This window comes from Oryzias latipes, chromosome 14, assembly GCF_002234675.1.
Source record: "Oryzias latipes chromosome 14, ASM223467v1".
Lineage (NCBI taxonomy): Eukaryota > Metazoa > Chordata > Actinopteri > Beloniformes > Adrianichthyidae > Oryzias > Oryzias latipes.
Genome location: NC_019872.2, coordinates 13282785 through 13307929, shown reverse-complemented (window position 1 = coordinate 13307929; position 25145 = coordinate 13282785). Strand labels below are relative to the sequence as shown.

Sequence of the window (25145 nt, the reverse complement as noted above, 5' to 3'; positions counted from 1 at the left end):
ATTTGGAGAAAAATGTTTTTCATTGGTCAACACATTACCTGGTAATGATTTTATTTATAAAAAAAAACATATATTTAATGATCACTCATCTGTATGGAGGAAGAAAATTTAAATATCCAAAAAAAAATTAAGTAATTTTGATAGAAAAAAAAGAGAAAAACTACATTTTTTCCTTTTTGCTAAAGTTCAAGGTCCTCTTTTTGTGCCCGTTTTGTCATAAAGGAATAAAATGTAATTACCTTTTCCAAGTAGTTCCTTAATAAAACTGAATATATTTTGTTTGCTAGTGTTAATTCTAAAACAGCTTCAATCAGTCGATCAATCAAACTATATTTATAATTCGAAGCGCGTTACTATTAAGTTTCCATATTATATGTCAAATTAGTAACTATTTGCAGTTACTCTTTGTGTTGAATGTGGAAGTTCCACTCCAATTTTATTTTGATTTGACTTAAAAGCATTTCCAGTGATATTTTAAGTAAATTTATGCAGTTTTTAGCCAAAATCTAAGAACTTTTGTCGTTTTGACATTGGTACGAAGAAAGTCTGTCCTCATTTCCCATCATCTCTTTGTTTTCATACTTTCAGCCTCTCACAACCCCAACCTAACATTACCAGTGCAACAAAAACAGCGAGCAATATGTGTCAAAAACACAGAAAAAAAGTTTTTTTGTTGGAGGGGGTCTTTAAAATTTCACATTAAAAAAATATTGTGATACAATGAAATTAAATTTTACCTAGTGACCGTTAATGTGATTTTATTATTTAATTCAATTCTCTTTTAATGTGAGAATAGACCTTAAAGCTTCCTATTTTTAAAAGGCATAGATAAACTTTCATTTAAAATACTCAAAATAACGAAACCTTTTCTTTAAAAAAATAAGAATAATTAAAGAATATATATATAGTTATAATTATAGTTATAGTTACTTGTTGAGTAAATAGATAGTAAATAAACTTTTTTAAATTAAAATCTGTGCCATCGACTTGTTAACTTTCTCTCTTTCCTGCGTGATCACGTGCGTGCTGACGTAAGTGATTGTGTCAACCAAGTAGTAGCTAGCTACAGCTAGCAACTTGGTGAGCTAGCTGTTAGTAAGATTTCTAAACGGATTCTTGTTGGTTGGACCAACGACACCATGAGGTGTTGAACACCGTGACTCGGGACTCACGCTCCCGATAAGTGTCTGCCATATTTAGGGCTGAGGAGAATGGAAGACCTGAAGAAAGCAGAGAGCAGTTGTGACGAATTAGCTAGCACAAATAAACAGGGAAGCTAAGCTGTGCAGTTCTAGGACACAGACACTGCCTTCCTCATATCAAAGAAAGGAAGTTCGGATGTTCTTGGTAGGAGAAGTCGGGGGTTCTGGTGAGGAAAGCGTAAAGGCTCTATGTCGGAAAGTTCCTGTTTTTAGAGATTTCGAGAAGCTAGAAGCGGAAAGGGGTCATGGAACAAACAGGATAGCGCTTGCTAATCGTGAGCTCTACTGGGATACAGTATTGGGAGGAGGGGGGGGGGGCGAATCACTGCGAATGTCGGTGGAACCAGGCTCCCATCAGCTGACATCACAGACCAGGCAACTGGCGGACAACCAGGAGATCACCGCGGTTTATGAGGACGTCAAACGGCCATCTGTGTGGACGTTTTACCGGTGAGAATAGATATGGGGCCTGGCCGCTGGAAACTAGCTTCCAGATGATGATGTGCACCGATTGACACTCAGTTCCAAGCAGAATGCTAATCCCTCACCCTTTCCCCCCGAATTTATCTAGATAACTGAAAGAGACTGTGGCTAAGCTGCACTCCCCAGGAATTCTGGGATTTCCTTGGGCTTGGCTGAATGTTGTTAGTGCTATGAAAATGCAATCCTGCTCGTACAGCAATGGCCTGGACGTGAAAAGATGGGAGTTTTTGTGTCATGCAGTCCTAGATTTGACACCCAAAACACGTATTCATTCATATTTGAAGGAGTTTATGTAACCTGCTCATTTAATAGCTGTCAGTTTAGGGGCACTCATGCTTTTATTGCATTGATCTGGTTTCTATGGTAATCTCAGCTGCCATTGTCTCAACTTTCCAAATGCATTTCTAACAGTTTTTGGTTTCAAAATGATCTCTTGTTTTGTTTTCTTCAGATGAACGTTTTTCCAAAATAACAATGGGATGCCCATGTGCCAAAAAATCTCAACCCTGGCTCCCCAACAAGGATCTGGCAAGAGCGTAGCCACGTCGGTTCAGAAATGGTGCCTTCAGCAGCACGCAGATACGCAAGAACTTTCGGCTGCTACTGAAATCTGAAGATTCTCCTTAGCCTCGCAACTGTTGTCCCTGCTTGATGAAACCGTCTGGATCGTTATGCTGTCGGAGGTGCTGCTGTAGACACATGGTGGCGTTGCTCCAGTCGTTGCAGTGTCTTGGGCCACAGCCTTGGAGGAAGCATCACAGCTTTGGGTTGAAGCAGTGAGCAGAGATGGGCTACCAAGCTCTCCAGATCCTGAGGCAGGGTGTGTGGGCTTCACTCACGGGAGGATGGTATGTGGACCCCCATCAGAGCACGTTCTCCAACTGCTTCCACTTGTATCTATGGATATTTCTACTGGCGTTCCCCTTTCTGCTGTACATGGTAAGAGAGCAGAAGCTAATTTCAAACCTTTTTTTTTTAAATGAAATTGTGCAACAACAAAAAATCTTTGTTAGCCATCAATACAGATTTTAATGGTTTTCCATGGTAGTTCTAGTCATTAGATGTTCCTCAAGGAGCTCAAAATGTCAAATCTAAAACAGATTATTTAGAATTTAACATCCTGATGCATCTTGTGTTAATAGATTACTGTTTAAAGACCCATGTCAAAGAAAAATGTGTTTTTGGTGTTTTGAATATGTTCTTGTGCCATTTTTTTCATGATGGAGGGCATGTATAAAGAAAATTCAGCTTAAAATTGCATTTCTGGGTATCTCTTAATTTAAATTGTTGTGCATGAGCAGCAGATTAAAAAAAATGCTGTTTGAGAAAAAGCCTATTTCCCCCATTTCCAGTGACCTATGTGGTTGAGCAGTTCGGCCAATGGTTGAAGGATCGGTGGTTCGATCCCCGTTCCCCCCAGGCAATTGTCGTTGTGTCCTTGGCCAAACACTTCACCCTCCTTGCCTCAAGTGTGGCTCCACCGGGGGGTGGATGTGTATGTCCCGGTGACGGTCAGAGGGTCCGTAGGCGAGCACTGCCAGCCACGCCTCTGGCTACCTTACCATCACCAAGTATGAATGAGGAGTGAATCAATAATGAATTTACATTGTAAGCGTTTTAGCATCTGAAAAAGCAAAGATATATCCAATCCATTATTATTATTATTATTATTATTATTATTATTATTATTATTATTATTATTATTATTATTATTATTATTATTATTATCATTTGTGATGTAGAAAAAACAGTGGGTGGATCACAGTTCCCTGGTCTTTTCCATTCTGAGTTGAATCTAACTTTATTTTTAGCTCACAGGGAGAAATTCGCTTGTCATGGCAGCCCAAAGAAGAAGAAAAAAACACAAGTGATGGTACAATTACAGCTCGTCAGATTAAAACAACAAAGAAATCGTCTTATTTTCTCTGGTGTGGCACTTCACATACTGGTTTAATGTAGGGAGGGTGGCAGAGAGGGGGCGTGATTGAAGCCCCTCACTGATCATCAGTAAGGACTGCGGGTGGCGTGTCTGTACCCTGGTCACTGCGCTGTGCAGCGCCTCACGTGCAGCTGCTGCATCGGCCGAGGGAAGGATGTACACGTTAAACACCATAACGTGAAAATTCCCTCAGGAGATGATATGGCCGGAGAGAGAGAGAGACGCACGCCGGGTTGCACCATCTCTCGTTCACACACACCGCTGGTCCAGTTCTCATCCTAACTGGCATCTGGCTCAAAACTGTACGGCTGGATGGCTCCAATATTGTTCGTCATTTTTGTGGCACCACTAATGCTAGGTTCAAATTTAGTCTAAAAAGCATAATCAAAATATGTGTGGGAACACCGTGGTGCAGCGGTAGGGCGGTCGACCCATGATCGTAAGGTTGCAGGTTTGATTCCCGCCTTGCACGCCCATGAGTCGATGCGTCCTTGGGCAAGACGCTGAACCCCTCCTTGCCTCTGGTGGTAGGCGGGTGGCTGTGTTCGGCAGCGGAGCCGCGATCAGTGTGTGAATGTGTGTGTGACTGGGTGAATGTGACTGTAAAGCACTTTGGGCCTTGTAGGTAGAAAAGCGCTATATAAGTATACGCCATTGACACCATTTAAATATAACTCAAGTTATTGGAGTGGGTCTGTAATGATTATTGATGTGGACTAAATTTAAACTCCTTTAAAAAGTGCTACAGAAATTTTCCACCCTTGATCAAACCACTTGTGATTTTTTGTCTTCTAAATCTAGCCTGCTTAGGATCCTTTTTTTATAATGTTTTTTAGGCCCTTCCTCCTACCCTGGTGGTGGCTGGTGTGTACTCGGCTGTGGTGGCGGTTTTTTTCACCACCATCAAGGTGGTGAACTACCGTCTTCACGCCATGTTTGACCTTGGAGAGATTGTGGAAAAGAAGCAGGCCTCTCTGACAGCCGATGCCCCGAGGATGGAGGAAGGAGGTGAAAGTTCAGGAGCTCATGACGGGAATCAACACAGGTTGGAGGATTTTCTTTGGCTGCTTACACGAACAGGAAAAACAAAGGTATTCATGGTCCTAGGCCACTACTAATTTTTGAGATTATTGTCCCCTATTTCATTCAGGGACAGTCACGTTGGAGTTGAGATGACTGTTTTCCGGAAGGTCAACTCGACGCCACCAGTGCGATGTAGCTCCCAGCATTCCTTGTTTGGACTAAACCAAGTCTCGGTGAGGATCATCACATTGTTTCTGCAGGCAAAAATGTTGGGGGGGAGCGGTGGATTTTGGGCTTAACGAATACCAATTAGAGATTTCAATACAATAATTTGGGAAGTGTTGCTCAGTGCTTTCTTTTTTCCATAACCATATAACATGATTTACACGACAGCTTTGATCTATTTTTCAGGATTTCTTGCCCCATGTGGATGATGGAGGGGCTCCTAAGAGTGAGTGTCTGCCTTTTGATGTTCAATTTATGTTGAATCATTTCATTTCTAGATTCTTAAAAAAATTGAACCGAACTTTATTTGAATTCCTAACTTCTTGTTTGACCGAGTCTTCCCTTTGATTGCAGATATCAAAGATTTAATGCGCGAACAAGGATGCAATAATGTGATTGTGACATCAGCCGAACGAGACCTTGTGCGCCAGAGTTCCCTGAATGCTATAAGTAAGCTACTTCCCACGCTGTTTCAGCATCCATATCTGAAAAAACAACTTTGCGTGGCAAACAATATTTACCTGTCACTGATTCTGCAAGTTGTCCTACCTGTCCTACCTAAAAGGATGAGCGGTGTTCATCATAGATACACTTAAAGTGTGAGAGATGGATGTGAAATAAAAGAATCCAGGGAATTCTTTAAAAATTCTATGATCTTTAAAGAATGTATGTGTATAATGGAGCAGGAAATAGGTATTGACTTTGTAATGTGAAGCTGGTTGTCACCGATAGAGGCCAATTGTTTCCTGCAGGAATTTGGCTGCTTTTTTGGTCCATTCTTCCATACAGTTCTCCTCAAGAGCTGTAGTTGTTCTTTAAAAAAAATTTATTTGGGGGGGGGGGGGGGGGGTAGTTGCTGGACAACACAGACTTCCAACTCCCTCTACAGATTCTCTATTGGATTGCTGTCCAGAAACTAGCTAGACCTCCTTTTACGTAACCACTCCTTTGTTGCCTGGGTGACGTTTGGGATCATTGTCATGCTGGAAGGTCCAGCCATGCTTCATCTTCAATGCTCTCACTGATGGAAGGAAGCTTTTTGCCCAAACTCTAGCCATATAGGGCCTTATTCATCCTTTCCTTGGTACAGATCAGTCAGCCTGTCCCCTTTGCAAAACATCGACCCCAAAGCATTATGTTTCCACTCCTTGTAACTTTGTTCTTTGTTGCTTTTTTTTTTTTCCTCCAGTGACGTTTTTATCAGAGAGTTTCTGACATTCTAATGACATTCTCCTGATCCTCCTCTGGATCATCCATATGATCTATCTGTGGTTCCAGCTTTCATTAGGTCATTGATCAGTCCCCTCATGTGGTTCTGGGAAGCTTCCATAAATTTTTTATCAGTACCAACCAGGTGAGATCTTTTAGGTGGAGGGAGATTGTTTTGATCTTGTATTTGTTCCATTTTCTAATAATTGCTCTGACAGTTGATCTCTTCTCATTAAGCTGCTTGCTTACAGGAGATTGGTCCATTCCAGTCTTGTTCCTGGTAGACAGGTAGCAGTCTGACTGTTTAAGGGTGTGGACATGTGTCTTTTATACAGATAACCAGTTCAAACAGGTTAATGAGTGAAGGATAGAAGATCCCTTAAAGAAGAAGTAAAAGGTCTGCGAGGAACACGATTCCTGCTTGTTTGTTAGAGTTCAGTTCTTATTTTCTGCACCGTTAGACAAATGAATAATTTAAAAATTATTCAATGTGATTTCCTGGATTTTATTTTTACATTCTGTCGCTCACAGTTGAAGTGAATCTATAATGAACATCACAGACCCTTCTTATCGTTTGTTTGTTTTTTCCTGCTCCTTGTCCTAAGAAGACAACTTTACAGTGTTTGTTGTCATTGTTTTTGTCTTAGGGGCTCCCAGTGTGTCCACTGCACTGAGAGAAGATCTCCATGGTCTGATGGAAGCAGTCAGAGTGTCAGGCGGGGATTGCTTGTCGATCCCTCCCTCCCCGTCGAGTCAAGAAGATGGTGGTGAGAAGGAAGGGTTGGAGGAGCAGCCAGAGCAACTTTCTCACCATAACGCTAAGGGCAAGGGCTTGGGAGCTTATTCTCCATTCGGGCCCTCTGCTGAATCCGAGAGCCTCGGGGACACCCCCCTCAGCCCCCTCATAAAGAGCAGTTTGAGCGAGGAGCTGAGTGAAAACCTGCTGGGTTTGGGCCTTGACCCGGGGGCTTTCGCGCCGGTTTCTGGGCAGCCCGGCAGCCGCAGCAGGGTGGCGCTGGCTGCTGGGTCCACAGACAGTTGTTTCAGCGCGGGGGGAGCCACTACGGACCGCGAGACACTAAGCACCGTCAGCAGCTACCGCAGCGAGAAAACGGACTCCACGCAGCTTGAAAGTCCTTCTGCGAGCCAGTCGCAGGCTGCTGACGAGCAGGCGGCGGCTCCGGGAGCCGCTGTAGTCCACACCACCGAGGACACGGCGGCACAAGGGGGCAGCGACACCGACAATCTGTCGGACAGTGTACTCCTTCGTTCCCCCTCCAAAGATTTCTCCATCAGTCAGGGACTAGACCGGACCCTTGTTGAAGGGGAGGACTTGCCCCCCGCCCCTTCTGACACCGCCCCACCCCCTCCTCTGCAGAACTCTTCTCCTTCCAGTAGCGGCTGTTCAGAAGTCTGTGACTTGGACAGAAGGGCTCCACTTCCTCCCCTCCCTCCACCTCGGCAGGCCAACTCGGTGCCTTCAGGGCTGGCCCTGGGCCTGGTGTGCTCTGAGCCGGCCCTGCCCATATCCTCCACCCCCTTCCTGCTCTCCGACCAGCCTACTCTCCAAACCCAGCAGGTCGTGCGCCCCAAAGACTTGAAGCTGCTGCGGGCCAGCGGCGGTAGCTCCGGCCACAGGCCGGGTCGGAGGAAAGCTGCGAGGAGGCGAGCGGGGGCGGGCAGCAGCAGCTTCGACTGTGGTTCCTACAGGCGGCACCACAACCACAGACAACACAGAGATTACATCCCAGTGCGCAACCGACTGGGGGCTAAAGCCTACAGTGAAAGTCTGTTTGAGGACTCCAGCGACGATGACGATGGCAGCGATGTGAGTGCTGGGTCCAGTCTGGGCTCTCAGAACCGCTTCAGCTCAGACGATGACGACGACTCCAGCTCCTCTACCTCCTGCTACTCTCCAGACCTTGCCAACACTGCAATGAAATCATCTCTCCACACCGCCGCTCAGCTGCCCTCCCCCAGAGAGGAGGACGTGTTGGGACCTGCGGGCGCCTCTCACCCTCGCGCCGCCCAGCGCTCCTCCAGCACGGCCAGTGCTAAGACTCACGCCAGGGTGCTCAGCATGGACGGGCCAGGCGGAGGCCAGGGCACTGCAGCAACGGTGCCCTCTACTCTCATTACTATGCCCTCCACCTCCACCCCTGCTCCCCGCACCCTCACCATGTCTAAATCGGATCTGGAAGCCCGGCCCGTTCACACCGACGCCTTTTCTGGGACTTATCATCGGCTGGATTCTCTTGGGGGATCTTGGACCGGCAACCAGATGGGCTGGAAGGGAGGAGAACTGGTCGAGGAAGGAGCGGTGGGAGGAGGTGAGTGATTTAACGCTGTGCTCCCCAACCCCTAGGACAGTTGGCATCAGAAAAAAAACACAACCTACATTTTTCTACATTTATGATTATACTCAGAAAACTACCAGTTTTCTGAGTATAATCATAAATCAGTAAAAAGCTTTCAGTAAAATTCAGTAAAAAGCTTTTCGAAATGAATCTTTGCCGTAATCATAGTTCTTTCATTAACAGAGATGCTGTATGGCATTGTTAGTGAATCTATGTGAAGACTTCAAATCTCTGTAGGTTTTATGAAGCTAAAGCATCTTCCACCCAGCCGCCATCGTTCTGGTCTCCTCAGCTTTGAGTTTGATTACTGTGAAAGCTCAGAGGTCCACATAATAATATTTTCTTGATACAAAAATACGTGGCGATCGATTGAAGTCATATTAACGAGATAAGGCGTTAAAAACAAAATTCATTTCTTTCTGGTGACTTTTTTTCTTGTTTACTCTGTGGAACCAAGAGCTTCTTGTTATCTTTTCATAACATTCTGCTGCTAATAAAGTTGTATTCTGAAGTGCATAAAGTAATATTGATTTTGGTATATTGATTCTGTCATCTTTGATGTCAGATTAAATCATATCCTGGGTATCCATAATGCCTCAGTAGGCATATCTAAACAATAAAAGAAATGAGAGACTGCAGATAGAAACAATAGTTGGTTCCACAGTTTAAGTCGGTGTTTGTCTTTCATGACATGTTTAAAACAAAACAAAAAAACAAGTGCACTCCACACCTGATTCTGTATTTTCATGTGCTCTGATTTTCTGCTGCTCATCTCTCCTCAGCTTTGGCGTCAGAGGACGGCAACAAACATGAAGCAGTCAGCAGTGTGAAGAGGACCCAGGCCATCCGCAGAAGACACAACGCCGGAAGCAACCCTACGCCGCCTCCATCCACCATGGGGTCCCCTCCCAGGTTGGTGCGGCAGCGAGACCAAACGCTCTCCTGTGTTGACGAAATTAAGCAAACGCGTTGTTTCATTGTTGAGGGTCGTCAGGCCTACATGAAAAAGTGCTCAGAAATGCAATCTTTAGCTAAATTTTCTTTATATGTTTCCTCCATCAGCAGAAAATGCTGAAAAACACAAAAAACTAACTAGAAATGGTTGACTTTTTACTAGAATCTAACTTTGATTTACTTTATAAACAAATGTACTTGTCTTAAATTGATTTTACATGTATAGTGGACATGTATGGCAAGGTATGAACTCCTCATTCATTCCATATACTAAGACTTGTCTTGTTTTGTAGCACATTGTTTCCTCGTCTTTCACGAGGGTCACATTCTAAAAAGAACCCACGATGGGTGAAATCCATGAAGCAGGATAATTTATATGTCTAGTATTCCACTTTGATTATAGATGTTTTAAGGCTGTTAAGCCTTCACTACACAAATTCCACTTAAAAACCAAATGGGCGAGAACGGAAAAGGTGAACTGTACTTTGTATCAAAACTAAATGAACCCTGAACAGATTTAGCTTTGATGAACACATCCAACGTCCTGGTGGTGTCGGCCCTGATGGGAACTGTTCTCTGTCTCTCACCTGCAGCCTTCAAGACCTCCAGCGCACCCGCACCTCCTCCCATTCACGCACCCGCACCCTGCCCTCCGCTCTGCAGTTTGCCTCCTCCCTCCTGCTGCCCCGCAGTGGCATCCACGAGGCCTCCACCTTTGACGACACGTCAGAGGGAGCCGTGCACTACTTCTTTGATGAAAGTGGTAAGTTGATAACTACTGGGGCGTGGGGGGAAAATCCATTATTGATTTGAAGAGAATGGACATTCAGATTCATTAATGATTACGAATCGTTTTAGGAATTTTAAACAGTGGATAACCAAAAAATGAATCTGATTTAAAGTAAATAAGCAGGGTTTTCTGTTCTTTCTCAAATGGCAAAGAGATGGTTATGGATAGAAGTGTTTCTGCAGAGTGAGCTTTTGTTCTGCTGCTCAGTACAGCAAACATGTATCTGAGCATGTTGATCACCTCCTGTTCCTACACAAGAACACACACATTTGCACCATACAAAATAAACATTGGACTCAGAATGTTTTACAATAGATTATTGTTTTCCTATAACTTCTGTTAATGGTCAACTAAAATTGGTTTTTGTTTTTTGATGTTATGCATTTTATTTGTTTGTTTACTGTGGTCTAGACACCTTTCATTTAGCTTGATGTGAGTTAAGTAGAGTTCCATCAAAGCTAGTCTAATGATGAAAAGGGACGATATATTATTTAAGGTTTTTGAGTTCAGGGGGAATTTTTTTGCTTTTCTGATGCAGTGAAAGAATTTAGATTACCAAATGAAATATTTTTCATGTCAGGATTTTAATGTTCTCTATACAAGTTAAACTAGTATGTTGACCTTGTCTTTACTCAAAAAAGCAATTTTGGTGGAGAAGGTAAGGAATATTGATCTAGCGTCTTGCGGTAAAGAGAAAACATTTAAAAAAAATAAAGCAGATTCAGGATTAATTTAAAATGTTTTCATAATGTAATCGTTTTCCTCCTGAATCGAATCATGAGGTGCCTCAAAATTCCCACCCCTAATAAATACTCTGAAATGTTTAGCTGTAAAAATTCTGCTTTTTAAGAATTATATTCTAAGCCTATAAAGTGTACAGTTGCTAGGCAACCGAAAGCTGATCGACTGGATCATAAACTGTGCTCTGTTTTGAATTGGCATATTTTAGGTAACGCAGAATGGGACATTATCCTGAATAAGATGAATAAGAGGATGTGATCTTCAACGTTTGTTTCTAAATTTCATTGATGAGTTTTTGCTCAAATCTATTCAAATCCAGTCGATGTCCTCAAAAGAGGCTTATTGTTGAAAGTTTCATCATTTCATAAAACAAACCACCTAATATTTAAACACTGTTAAATGTTTAAACAGTGCTTCTTATGTTTAACAAAAGGCTTCTTTTTTTTTTGGTTTTAAGTATTCTTTTTGTTGTGTTAAGGAGTGAAGAGGTCTTACACATTCGGACCAGCTGGAGGCGGCTATGAGGACCCGGTTCAGTGAGTTCAAAAGAAATCTTTTGAGTTTCTTTAGTTGCCTGTAATGAGAGGGATCAAAATGGGCCCTAAAATCTTTCTTTCCAGGGAAAGAGAGAGGCAGTCTCAGTCATCTAGCTTCACATCCACTGAGGTCCCTGAAGGGGCTCCGGTTCTGTCCGTTCTTCAGCCCAGACCTGTGGTTCTACAGGGCATGCAGGTGCGGCGGGTACCTCTGGAAATGTCTGAGGTTAGCATTCTTTTATAACTGTGGTTAGAAGTTGGAGGATTCCTGCATCGGAATAACTGTCCGAAACTTTTCTGCAGTTCGATCTGGATCACGAATCTTTGCAAGAGTCCCAGGAGAACACTCAGATGATTGAGGAGAAAGCCAAACCCAAACAGTATTACCGCTTCTGGGTGCTACCCGGAAAGTGGCTGCGGGTCCGATATGATCGGTTGGCTCTTCTGGCTTTACTGGACAGGTAAGAAAGTTCAGGTTCAAAACACTTTGTATACGGATGAATATGTTCATGTACAATCATTTAAAAAAAAAAACTGCATCTACGTATCACTTTGTTTGGATGATTGTTCAATTTAAATGTCTCAGATTTAATAGTCAAATATGTTGGTGGTAGTGTGATGGTTTTGCAGCTTCAGGACCAAATAGACTTGCATGAATTATGCTTAATAATTCTAAAAAAGAAAAGTTTTCCATCTCTTTGTGACCTGAAGTTATGTATATGAGAACTGGACCCAGTGAGTGTGATGTCACCCAAAGATACTTTATTACATCCAGCTCCAACAAAAAAGGCCATTTAGTCGCCATTTTACCGCGATATACACGCCGCCATGTTGGAACCAGAAACCGTCAGTAAGCAGTGATTGGTTTTAAACACCCGACATGGGGGCCACCAGCCACCAAACTTTTAGTCAGGCATCTGATTGGTTGTTTTATAAGTTGAATAACTTGCACAGCAGAAAAAATATCATTAAAAAATATGGATTAGCAAGAATTTGTAAAAAAAAAAAAAAAAAGAAGAGGTATCGGAGCATATTTGGAATGCGGGATGGGAGGGTCACTCAGTCCAGTTCTCGAAAACAGTCAGTGGTCTCGACCCCCCCCCCCCCCCCCCCCTACAAAAGAAGGGATCCTAAACCCTTTCATGTTGCCGAATTTCATCAACAAATTTCAGGTTATGATAACCGTTTGATTTCAATTGTTACAGCAAAGAGAGCCCAACCACTTCCTATGTTTAGGACTGACTTCGTTTTTTACACAGAGCTGCAAGGATTTATGGTTTTAATTTTCTTAAAATATAATTTTGTGTTTCTTTATATCATCTTTGTCCTACATGTTAACATTAGTAAATATGTATTACTGTAAAGTAAGAAGCACACACTCCGTCCATCCGTCCATCCATTCATCGTCTTCCACTCATTTAGGACTGGGTCTGGGGGCAGCAGTGTATGCAAAGATGTCCAGACTTCCCTCTCCCCACTCACTTCCTCCAGCTCCTCTGGGTGGACCCAAAGCAGGGGTCGGGAACCTATGGCTCGCGAGCCATATATGGCTCTTTTGATGGTCACATGTGGCTCGCAGACAAATCTTTAATTATACTTCTTTTTTCATTAGTCCTTCTCGGGTGCGATGCGATGCCAGAGGCGTGCAGTAGTAGCGGTGCTTGGAGAGAAAACTATCAGTTTACTATTATCTATTATTTCACAGAGTTTGTACCAACTGGAAACCTGTGAATTGCCGTGCCTAAAACTGCGCGTTCCCGTCTCTGAGAACGAGCGCGCAGATGCGGGGACGGGATGTGTGAGGGAGAAAGCAGAGAGTGGGGTGGGGGGGTTGTGGGCTCGGCCAGCAGGTGAATCGCGCAGGGATTGTAAAAACGTAAAACCCGCTGCCCGTCACTCACTGCAGCGTGGGTGTGTGTGTTTGGCTCCACGTCTGTCTCACATCTACAGAACATTCAGACCTACGATCACGTTTAAAGTCTCAACGCCTGCATGAAGCAGAAACTCACCACGTATCAACCAACCAGACTACACCATCAGCAAAACCACCACGAGAAATATTTATCAGCAACAGCATTACAATGTTATTAAATAGAATCCACATGTTTATTGTCATTTAAAAATGTTGAAATTTCATCAAATGCCCACATTTATTGTATAATTAGTTTTAAACATATTGTCGCGGATAGAGTTTAACTGGGTGGCTGTTGGGCCGCGTTATAAATTCTGGAGTTCACTAAACGCATCAAGCAGAGATCTGATTGGCTCTCAGTTCTGTCACTCAGCCTGTTGTTCGGTAGTTTGGACCAATGGGGTTCAGCTATGGGCCAAATAAGGGAAATGGGAGGGCTGGAGCGGGAGCAGGGGAATATAAAGTTGGGAGAAGCGCTTTTATCTCGCTGGAGAGATTCAGGAGTTGCTGAATTAATTGTACAGCGTTTGTTGTGGTCTGCAGTAACCAGAATAAAGAACCTTAAAAGAGGTTAAGACTCAGTGCTTCAGTATGGGAAAGGGACACTACATTATTGTATGGCTCTTTCAAAATTACATTTAAAAATATGTGGCGTTTATGGCTCTCTCGGCCAAAAAGGTTCCCGACCCCTGACCCAAAGGCATTCCCAGGCCAGACAAGAGATGTAGTCTCTCCAGCATGTCCTGAGTCTTAACTGGGGCCTCTGCCCAGTGGGACATGCCCGAAACATGTGTGCTTCCCCCTCATCTTTAGGGGGAAGCACACATGCAAAGAGAAGGAATCAGGAGTTCTCCTTTTAAAAAGATCCATTCTTTTGTTTTTGGCTGCCAGGAACCGGCGTGTGGGAGAGAACGTGTTTGCCGTCGTTCTGGCCAGTTTGGTGGCTTTCCTCGGCTTTCTTTTGCTGCTTCAGGGCTTCTTCAGGGACATCTGGGTTTTCCAGTTTTGCCTGGTCATTGCCAGCTGCCAGTACTCCTTACTAAAGGTACCATACAAAAAACCTGTTTTTTATACTCAGAGGTGCTGGTTATTACTGTTATTAAACCATAAAACAAACAGGATTCTGATTGAAAGCCTGAAAGTAAAGGAAAAAGTGTTTTTTTTTTCTTGTTTTCCTCACACTTAACTTCCTGTTTTCTTCTAGAGCGTACAACCAGATGCTGCCTCTCCCATGCACGTGAGTTTCCCCATTCCAGATCGCTGGAGGCTAACATCGAGACGACTAAATGTTGCGATGAAGCTCCAGTGAATCTTTCACGGCTGTTTTTCTTCCTGGCAGGGTCATAACTGGATCATAGTGTACAGTCGGCCGGTCTACTTCTGCTTGTGCTGCGTGATGATCTGGATCTTGGACTTCTCTGGACACTCTGGAAGCCTGCAGCCCTTCTCGCTCTATGGTGTCACTTTGTTGTCTGCACACTTCCTGCTCTGTGTCAGAGACATGCTCATTGGTTAGTTATAATTCATGGATCTGCTTGTATGGATTTTGCAGCCAGACCTGTGTTCAGAGGAATCACTGAGCTGTGTTGTCTGCTCCTCTTCCACAGTCTTCGCCTTGTGTTTCCCGGTCATTTTCTTGTTTGGGCTGCTACCTCAGGTCAACACTTTCATGATGTGTCTGCTTGAGCAGATCGACATGCATGTTTTTGGTGGAACTGGTAAGATTTCCCCCCGAAAAGACAATGCGACTCTTAAATTGTTTGTGAGGACATTTATTTTGCACCAAATCTCTTAAAGTCTGCCTGTGTCGCTTTTATTTTCCCTGAAATTCTTTCTGATTCCTCCTCAGCTACAACCAGCCCGCTCTCCGCTCTGTACAGCCTTGCACGCAGCCTCCTTGTGGCGGCACTGCTCTATGGGTTTTGTCTCGGCGCCATCAATGTAGGTGTAGCAGAATGGCAGTTTTTAGAATAAGATCACTTTTTATTTTAAATGACTAATATTTTCTTTCAGGCCCCTTGGGGAGACGCCCATGTGCCGGTTCTGTTCTCCGTGTTCTGTGGGCTCCTCTTGGCCTTGTCCTACCACCTCAGCCGCCAAAGCAGCAATCCAACCATCCTGTGGTCAGCGTTTTTTTTTGCTTCTCTTTGTTTTATGAAATGGATAGATGCAACAAGTCTACCTCCTTAACCTTTTAACATCGAGGCTTTAGCTCCAGTGTTGACTTCCTTTCGAGTACCATAACTACGCGATGAATGTAATTCCAGCTTATTCTAGATCAGAGAAAAGCAGGCTTGCATTGATATGCAGCACTTTATTGTAGTGAAGTGTTTACGCAATCAACATAAATCAGCTGATTCTTCAGAAAAGCGCCAAAGCTGATCTTTTCTCTGTGACAGAATCATCTGATTCACAAGTGGATGCATCGGAATGAAGTGGAGCAGGGAGCTTGTGTTTGACAAATACAATCGTTTTCAAGCTTCATTTTTTCCTTTGCTTCTGATTCACAACAAGATGAATGAAGAAATACTCAGAAATGCAATTGTAGGCGTAATTTTCTTTATACATGTCCTCCATTATCACAAAAATAGTACAAGGACATTTTAAAAAAACAGTTTTCATTGGAGTGGGTCTTTAAAATCCCACTCCAACTATATTTTGTTGTATTGTAAAAGTGTTCTCAGTGGTGGATTAATTAGGACTATGCAGTTTTTAGCCAAAATTAAATAGCTTGTGTCATATTTTAAGACATTTTTTCTGCAGCACGGCAGTGGTTCATTAGAAATTCACCCATGACTTGTGGGCGGGGCATTTGGCGCAGAAGTTAGCCATAGAGTTGGCCTTGACTCATTTCCCATCAACCCTTAGGTTTACGCCCTCCGGCTAGCTTACAGCACCTCACAAGCCCAAACTAACATTAGTGTAATAAAAAACAACGAGCAATACTGGAGATATCCAGGCGTACAGTTTTGAGCCAGATGGCAGCTCAGACGAGGAAAATGAAGAGGTACATGGATCTAGTTGTCTGCAAGTGGAGGCATCCGAATTTGGGCAGAGAAAGGAGACTTTAGTCCTCATATGCATCACAAAACCGAGGATTTTTAAACCGATGGTTTTATTCTTCTGATTTAAAACGATTTGAATAAAGAAATAGTAAAAAAACAGTTTTAATCTTAATTTTCTGTATATGTGTCCTCCATCATGAGAAAAATGCTACAAAAGTATGTGGAAAACACTGTCAAAACGATTTTCACCGGATTAGGTCTTTAATGACTGCTTCTAGATCACATTTATTAGAGCAGATCTGGTAGCCGTGGCAGCAGTTTACTAGTATTTGGACTATTTCTCTTAGAAACTCTTGAGGGTTTGAGAATGACCTTCACACATCAGAAGTCACATCCTGCTGATTCTTTCAAGTCTCAACCTGGAAATCAAGTCTTCCATCCAGAGTTTCATCGTTTTCACCCTTTTTTTTCTTCTTTCCTTTAAACTAGGTCACTTGTCCGGTCTAAATTATTCCCAGAACTGGAGAACAGAACACCAGAAGAACCTCCCGTTGAGATCAAGGACCCCCTCCCCGAGAAGCTGCGTAACTCAGTGGTAAAGATTTCATGCCTACGTTGACTGGGATTCTATTCCCCAGCAGTTTTTAAGTGGAACTTCTCTGTGCAGAGTGAGATTCTTCACTCAGACCTGGTCATGTGTCCCCTCATGGCTGTGATCACGTTTGCCATCAGTGCCAGCACAGTTTTCATCGCTCTCCAGGTCAGTGGGCGTGTGATCCGGACTTTCCTCTCCTGATCTTCACTCTGCGCATGAATTTTCAACACAGATGTTTCTCTCGTTGACCTGCAGCCCGCTCTCAGCTTTGTCCTGTACACCCTGGCTGGAGTGGTGGGCTTCATCACCCACTATCTGCTGCCTCAGCTCCGCAAACAGCTGCCGTGGTTTTGCCTAGCTCACCCTGTGCTCCGAGCTAAAGAGTACAGCCAGTTCGAGGTCCGAGGTAAGCGTTGCAGTGATTATCTTCCCTCAGAATCCAGCAAAGAGCTGGTTCGTAGCTCTGCAGCATGTTAACTTCACTAAGGACACACCTCTAATGGATATCTCAAGAACATTTTGAGTTTATTTTCAAAGTACCAAAAGCTTTTCATTTGAAAACTGACTCGTGTGAGGTCACTTTCCTTAGATGCCGCTCAGCTGATGTGGTTTGAAAAGCTGTACGCGTGGCTCCAGTGTGTGGAGAAATACCTGATCTACCCCGCTGTGGTTCTGAACTCCCTAACAACGGAAGCCCGGACAGTCGGACAGAGCCACAAAGAGCTCGACATCTAGTGAGTTCCTGTTTGTTTGCTTTTCTTTTAGGTGATTCAAACATTTCAGACAAATCACATTTTCTGTAAATAAGGATGTTTTTTTGCACTTGAATTCAAAAAGACTTCATTAACAGCATTGTTAGCTATTTGTTATGCAAAACAATTTAGAGGAATGACAAACCGGCCGTTTCTAGAGTCTCTGTGTTTTTTTTTTTCTGTCCCACAGCAGCCGAGCGTTCTTCATCTCAGTGGCGGGCATGAAGTTGCTGCGTTCGTCCTTCTGTACTCCGTCGCAGCAGTACGTCACGCTGTGCTTCACCGCGCTCTTCTTTCACTTTGACTACCCACAATTCTCGGAGACCTTCCTGATCGACTACTACTTCATGTCCATTCTCTTCAGCAAGGTTGGAGCCCCGCAAAGATATTTAGCTTCATTTTAAGGGATGTACTGTCAGAGTAGCATTAGGTTGTCATTTCTTCCTCGTATCTTGTGCTTTTCAGATGTGGGACTTGCTGTACAAGCTGCGTTTCGTGCTGACGTACATCGCTCCTTGGCAGATCACCTGGGGTTCGGCCTTTCATGCTTTCGCTCAACCCTTTGCCGTGCCCCGTATCCTTCCATTACTCCATCTGTTTACTGAAAACACATAAACAGATTTCTGAAACTGTAGCTGTAAGATTTAAGACAAGGAACTGGCCTAGAGGGTCTCCTTTGTTGTGAATCTTTGTTTCTGGAGTTTCCTTGACCTGCTCCTGTTCCAGACTCTGCCGTACTTTTCGTCCAGGCCATCTTCTCCGCTGTCATCTCCACCCCTCTCAACCCCGTGTTAGGCAGCGCCGTGTTCGTCACGTCCTACACCAGACCCGTCAAATTCTGGGAGCGGGATTACAAGTGTGTGAAGGCAGCGCTCATTCAATCTCAAATGTGGTTCCTTAAACGCTAACTTTTGTTTGTGTTTGCAGCACTAAGAGGGTTGATCACTCGAACACCAGACTGGCCACTCAGTTGGACAGAAACCCAGGTTTGTCCTGCTTTTCTTTTACGTCTGATTTTTTTTATTTTGTGGAGGTTTTAAGTTTCATAGATGATTCTTCCTTTTTTTCCCCCCGTAAAGGTGCTGACGACAACAACTTAAACTCTATTTTCTATGAGCACCTGACGCGCTCCCTGCAGCACAGTCTGTGTGGAGACCTGCTGCTGGGACGCTGGGGGAACTACAGCACGGGCGACTGCTTCATCCTGGCCTCCGACTACCTCAACGCTCTGGTGCACATCATTGAAATCGGAAACGGCCTGGTCACCTTTCAGCTGAGGGGCCTGGAGTTCAGAGGTCGGCGTGAGCTTAAAATGACCAGAGCATTCAAAGCAATCGTAAAATGGACAGATTTCATCCATTTTTGTGTTTTTTATTAGGTACCTACTGTCAGCAGAGGGAGGTGGAGGCCATCACAGAAGGGGTGGAGGAGGATGAGGGCTGCTGCTGCTGTGAACCGGGTCATCTTCCCCATATGCTGTCTTTCAACGCCGCCTTTGGGCAGCGCTGGCTGGCCTGGGAGGTCGCCGCCACCAAGTATGTGCTGGAGGGATACAGCATCAGCGACAACAACGCCGCCTCCATGCTGCAGGTCTTTGACCTTAGGAAAATCCTCATCACCTATTACGTCAAGGTGCGTAGCTGCAAAGAGAAATCCCACCACGGGGAAGGCAAACGGTTTGAAGACCCACTTGGGTCATCGGTTGACCAATTTTCAAAGTGTTCCCAGTGCGATTTTTATTATGATTGTGTTGTTTCTTAGACAAAATCCCAAAACCTGTGTTGTTTTCTAGGACATAGTTTCTGCAGAGCGGCAGGAGTTCATTAGAAATTCGTATCTCGTATTCGTATCTCAACTTGAACACAAAAATATTCAGAAATACAATTTCAGGCTCAAATTTCTGTCATAACTGTATGTCCTCCATCATCAGAAAAACATCGGAGTGGGCCTTTAATGTCCTTTTTTTTTCTTTTCTTCTAACAGAGCATCATCTACTACGTGAGCCGCTCCTCAAAGCTGGAGGAGTGGCTGGAAAACGAGACGGTTCAGGAGGCGCTGCGGCCTTGTCTGGGTCCTAATTATGTGGACAGTGACCCCACCTTTAACTTGAACATCGATGAGGACTACGACCACAGAGCCTCTGGCATCACCCTGTCCTCCTTCTGCATGGTTTACCTGGACTGGATTCAGTACTGTAACAGCAGGCGTCAGACGGTTAGAGCAGCTCACACTCAGGTTTCAGAATAAAAGCAATCTAGTGGATTATCTTTTGATCTCAGAACTAAATTTTTTTTTTTCTGTTTTAAAACAAAACACAAAATTTTACCCGACAATGTTACTTTTATTCTATTATAAGTCTATAAACCCCAAAATAAAAAGCATTTTCTGTTGTTTTGTTGCAGCCGGTGCCTTATGAGAGAGATTCCCCCCTCGTCAACCTCTGCTTTGGGCTTTGCATCCTGGGAAGGAGAGCTCTGGGCACAGCCTCCCACAGCATGTCTGCGAGGTTTCCACCACACCGCTCTGTCTCTGCAGTCCACTCTATGCCTGTCAGCGTTTTTACCACTTCTTGTTTCTCCTTTGGCAGTCTGGAGCCGTTTCTCTACGGTCTGCACGCTCTCTTCAAAGGGGACTTCCGGATCACGTCTCCCCGTGATGAGTGGGTTTTTGCGGACATGGACCTGTTAAACCGGGTGGTGGCTCCAGGAGTGAGAATGTCCCTGAAACTTCATCAGGTGGAGCTTTACAAGCAGAAAAGTTGAAATGCTGACGATTGAGAAACTTGCTGACTGATCTTGTTCTTTCTAGGACCACTTCACGTCTCCGGATGAATACGAAGACCCCATGGTCCTGTATGACGCCATCACTGCCAACGAGGAGAAGATGCTGATCTCTCACGAGGGCGACCCCGTGTGGCGCAGTGCTATTCTGGCTAACATGCCCTCGCTGCTAGCTCTGCGCCACATCATGGATGACGGCAGCGACGAGTACAAGATCATCATGCTCAACAAGAGGTTCCTCAGCTTCAGGGTCATCAAGGTCGGTCCTTGGTTGAAGCTGCTTACTGATCACATTCTGATCATCCCTGACTGTTCGCTGTCATGCCCCTTACAGGTGAACAGAGAATGCGTGCGTGGATTGTGGGCGGGGCAGCAGCAGGAGCTGGTTTTTCTGCGGAACCGCAACCCAGAGCGCGGGAGCATCCAGAATGCCAAACAGGCCCTGAGGAACATGATCAACTCCTCGTGCGACCAGCCCATCGGCTACCCCATCTACGTGTCCCCCCTCACCACCTCCTATGCTGGGGGGCACGGCCAGCTGCGGTCAGTGTGGGGAGGGCCGGTCAGTCCACACAACATTTACACCTGGTTCATCAGCAGCTGGGACAGGTATGCCCACCGAACATCGAGCAGGCGTCTGCCCGCGTTCCCTCCAGATACGGAGCTCACATACATTTGTGTGCAGGTTGCAGAAAGGCTGCGGCGCCGGCTGCAACAGCGGAGGAAACATCGAGGACTCCGACTGTGGCGGAGGCTCCGCCTCCGTCCCCGCCAACCCAGCAGCCCACGTCTCACAGATGACTCCGGCCTCCAGCATTCCCCAGCCTCACATCACGAGTGTGCAGCCCTCCATGAGTGAGTGAACATTTAAATGCTAGGAGACATATTTCTTTTGACTAAAGACCTTAAAAATCTATTTCTGTCATTCTAGGTTCAGATCACCCTGCAGGCCTCACCCAAAGCTGGCCGCACCACCCGCAGCACCTCCCCTTAGCTCTGCTCAGTCAGTCGGAGGGCCGGATGGAGGCCAGCCTGCTCTCCTCTCTACAGCGGACGTCCTCCATCCAGGGGCTGCTGGGCCAGCAGCTCTCCTCCTCACAGCTGTCCTTCAGCACCTCTGTGGCTCCTCCCCCTCTTCCGGGCCCCGAGCGCTTCTGTCCGGCGGCTCTCCTGGACAACTCAGGGCACAGGGCGGGCCAGCGGGCTGGCCTAGCACACTGCGGCGGACTGCATTACGAGGGTCACTTCAGCAAGTGGAGTTTCTCCAGCAGGAAGGGCTTTAACGGACCAGCGGAGGTGGAGGCGGGGCCTGTGCTGACCGTTCGCACACAGGTAAAGGCGCTAGCCTGGAACCTGCTTCCAACTGTAGTCTGTTATCAAAGGTATAAAGGCAGAGGTGATCTGAAAAAGACAATCTGCAGCAGCAGCAATTCAGCCATTTCCTCCTCAGGCGGCTGGACTGTTTCCTTTCTGTTTGTCCCGTTTTGGCTGTTTTGATTTGCAGCACTCGACAGGAACGGGCAGACAAACATCAGCCTGCGTGTTCAGAATAACCAAGCCTGAACTTTTAGAGTTGGGGATGGAAATTGGTACTTGGGTGGCGATCCAATCCGACTCCATTCACAGATGGGACCACAGTTCTTACTGTTTTATGATCTCTGAATGGTTGCTCTTTTTACTGGATGAATGAAAATTACAATAATATCTTTATACCTTCATTTAGAAAAAGCAATCAAAACACAGCAGATGGAAGCACAAAGATTTTGAAAGATAGAAATTATATTTATGACTTTAAACAATCTCACACACAACATATCCTGAAACCATTTTCCCCAGTTATACCATCCTGAAAGTTTTACTGACTACAGTTACGGTAGATAGACGACGAGAGGATCAAAGACACGGCAACATCTAAATAAAAAAGACTGTAACGACTAGAAAACACACAATCCTTTAAACTGACAACAGATTTTGCAGTAGACATTTTTTTCCAACTTTAGTGGAAATAACAATAAAACCACCACTCATGTAACAGATGTGTTTTGGTAGGAAATAAGGTCTAATTCTACTGTATATTTAGGGATTCTGTTTTAGACTTTTCCTAAACTACATTCTTGTTTCTGTTCCAGCCCACCACCTCTGTGCCCCCCCTAGAGGCCAGTGCAGCACAGGATCCTCTAGGAGCCACTCAGACCGCTGACTTGGTTTTGACGCCTGCGCGGGACCCCCTCGCCACCAGAGACGGATCCACGGAGCTGCCTTTACTCGATCACCTGCACTGAGTCTGCGAGTCCCCCAGAGTCGCCGCGGAACTGGAATCAAACTCTCTGCTTTGATCCCAAAACGAGTGTCTGACAGAACGCCAACGCTTTTCGCCAACCTGATTATCCCAAAGTCCTTCCTTTGACAGGCAAAGTTGACGGCATGAACGCTCCTCTTCAAAGACACTCCTCTTCTCTACAGACAGCTGGACGGTTGTAGGACGGTGACCAGGATGAGCGGTCCACGCATCAGTGAGCTTCAGCATCAGGACGGTTTCTTTTTTCGGAGAACGCCGTTCTGCAGCGGATGTCTACAGCACCCCCGCCCCCCCCCATTCAGAGAGGATCCACTCTGCCTCTGCGGAACATTTAGAACCTTCTAATCTAAGTCCAGCACATCAAGAAGTTAAAGAGCAGTCCAGGCTTGTCCTTACTTCCTGTTTTTGTCTTTTCCTCCTCCGAACAGCCTTTTCCTCCAGCTGGAAAACTCCTGATTCAGGCCCGCGGGTGGAGTTTGACCCGCTGGTTTACAGGGAACTCTGGCCGGCGAAATGAACGTTGTGTTGATCACAAACTTCTTAAAGTGGGAGTGTTTTGAAAGAAGCCTTATCCAGTCATCAGAATGTCCTTTTTTTTTGTTTCAGTTTACTTGAAAACTCTGGAGTCCTTCTAAGATGAAGATGTGCAGTTACGTTTCTCTGTTCAGCCCCCCCCCCCTCCCCCCAATTCCCATTCCCGCACTACTGCCTCTGCATCTCCTGCTACAATACTACTACACCCACTACAACTGCTGTCTACGCCCACATCCAGCGTTTTAGTTGGAAATGAGCAAAAGGTGGAATATTTATTGGATTTGTTTTGTCTTTCAGGTGTCAGGGTTTGTCCATATGGGGGTGTGCTGTTGTGTTTTGAATAGAGTATCTGCCTTTTCTGTCCACTTTTCACCAGTCTCCTTCCTCCTTTTGTATGGCGGTTGTCTGTTCCCAAGCTCCTCGTACAACTGGAAGCGTCACTTGAAGCGTCTTGTTTTTGCACTCTGACCACTGTGAAAAGCAAGCACTTTCAGTGTTTTTTTTTTGTGTGTGTGAAGCTTAAACAAAAACAAAAAAAGAAGGAGAAGCGGTCAATCCCAACAGATGTTTGCCTCCTGTTCTCCTGGCTGTTGAGGTTTCGTCCCTCTGTTGTCTGGAGAGCAACATTGTGCCATAATCCTAATCGCCAGATAGTTTTCTAGGGACCTTAAAAAAATAGCTGGACTTTTATTTTGACACAGTCTTTTGTTTTGAAATGAATTTCCTTTTTGAGGTCACATGATAGATGCCATTTCCTCCAGGTTGAAACAAAATTGTTCCTTGAGCTGTTCGGGTTATACAATTGCAAAGTTTTGGCTTTTTTTCTTCTCCCTGCTTAAAAACAAAAAAGTGCACAAAAAAATAGATTTTCCTCAACATTTACATCCCTCGCTGAACATTTTTATAACCCCACAACTCAGGAAAAGCAAACTTGTTGATCAGCGGTTTTCACTCCATTTAGCAGCAGAGTGGCGATCTTGGTTTTTTCCCCCGTCTTTGCTGGAAGTCAGGGAAGCACAAGCTGATAGACGCTGGTGTGAAAAAAAGGGACTTCTAATCTTTGAACTGATGTACAGCATGTTTGCTATATGAATATATATTTAAAATATAAATCTATTTTATTATTGGGCTTTGGGGGATTTTTCCTCCCATCCGATGCTGCAGTTTGGGGAGGGATTTTTGAGTTTACCCATCAGAAAGGAGAAACGTTCTTCACACTGAAACCTGCAGTTAAGTGGAATGAATACCTTTTTTTTTTTTGCACATTCTGTATCATACACCTTTTTTTGGATGGGGGTTGTCTTTTATTTAAGAAGTTTATCTCAATGTTCTGTAAAGTTTTTTTATGTGGTTCATTTTTTTCCCTTCTATTTAAATTAAAAGTTTTTTGTCTTTGCATTTTATTGTAAGTGGATTCTTTCCCTTGAGGTTTATTTTGTTTTACCTATAAATACAGCATTGAAAAATATTATTCTGCCACACGAATTTAAACAAACGTCTCTCCAGAGTCCAGATTTTAACCATAAATACCGTATTTTCCGGACTATAAGTCGCCCTTTTTTTCATAGTTTGGCAAGGGGTGCGACTTATACTCCGCAGCGACTTATATTAGAAATAAATTGAAATAAATACATTGTTAACCCTCCTGTTATGTTCATTTGTGAGGAACAGAGATGATGTTCCTGGGTCAATTTGATGTATGAGGTATGTTAAGTGTTTAGAGTATGTTAAGTGACTCAGAGAATCAGCAAACCTTTTTTTACAATAAGATCTTGAAGGCTAACAACATAATATTCTATTTTCCAATGA

At 44.5% G+C, this 25145-nt stretch overlaps 1 protein-coding gene across 2 annotated transcripts; it reads left to right on the top strand.

Moving 5' to 3' along the window:
• Nucleotides 1-1027: 1027 nt before the first annotated feature.
• pcnx3 (pecanex homolog 3) lies at nt 1028-24734 on the top strand. 2 transcript variants are annotated; one of them, XM_020708857.2, is made up of 36 exons: nt 1028-1652; nt 2137-2624; nt 4461-4669; nt 4775-4880; nt 5059-5098; nt 5227-5322; nt 6729-8411; nt 9221-9350; nt 9986-10155; nt 11402-11459; nt 11544-11685; nt 11763-11920; nt 14263-14416; nt 14576-14608; nt 14711-14882; nt 14979-15089; nt 15221-15312; nt 15385-15494; nt 16866-16971; nt 17044-17136; nt 17227-17377; nt 17561-17705; nt 17917-18091; nt 18189-18297; nt 18450-18579; nt 18651-18709; nt 18803-19018; nt 19102-19355; nt 19707-19937; nt 20126-20229; nt 20311-20458; nt 20532-20762; nt 20838-21112; nt 21189-21358; nt 21435-21835; nt 22633-24734. In XM_020708857.2, exons 2-36 carry the CDS (start codon nt 2472-2474, stop codon nt 22783-22785), a joined length of 6768 nt encoding a protein of 2255 aa, XP_020564516.1. In that variant the 5' UTR covers nt 1028-1652; nt 2137-2471; the 3' UTR covers nt 22786-24734. The 2 variants fall into 2 exon arrangements, with proteins under 2 accessions (XP_020564516.1, XP_011481814.1); XM_011483512.3 differs by having other exon boundaries at nt 17914-18091.
• The last annotated feature ends 411 nt before the right edge of the window (nt 24735-25145 follow it).

Bases quoted from the DNA above. Each gene is read 5' to 3' on its own strand.
- pcnx3 (XM_011483512.3), top strand. From the start codon at position 2,472: ATGGGCTACCAAGCTCTCCAGATCCTGAGGCAGGGTGTGTGGGCTTCA. The intron at 5,099-5,226 runs GTGAGTGTCTGC...CTTTGATTGCAG, and splicing joins TGATGGAGGGGCTCCTAAGA to ATATCAAAGATTTAATGCGC. The intron at 19,938-20,125 runs GTTAGAGCAGCT...GTTTTGTTGCAG, and splicing joins GTAACAGCAGGCGTCAGACG to CCGGTGCCTTATGAGAGAGA.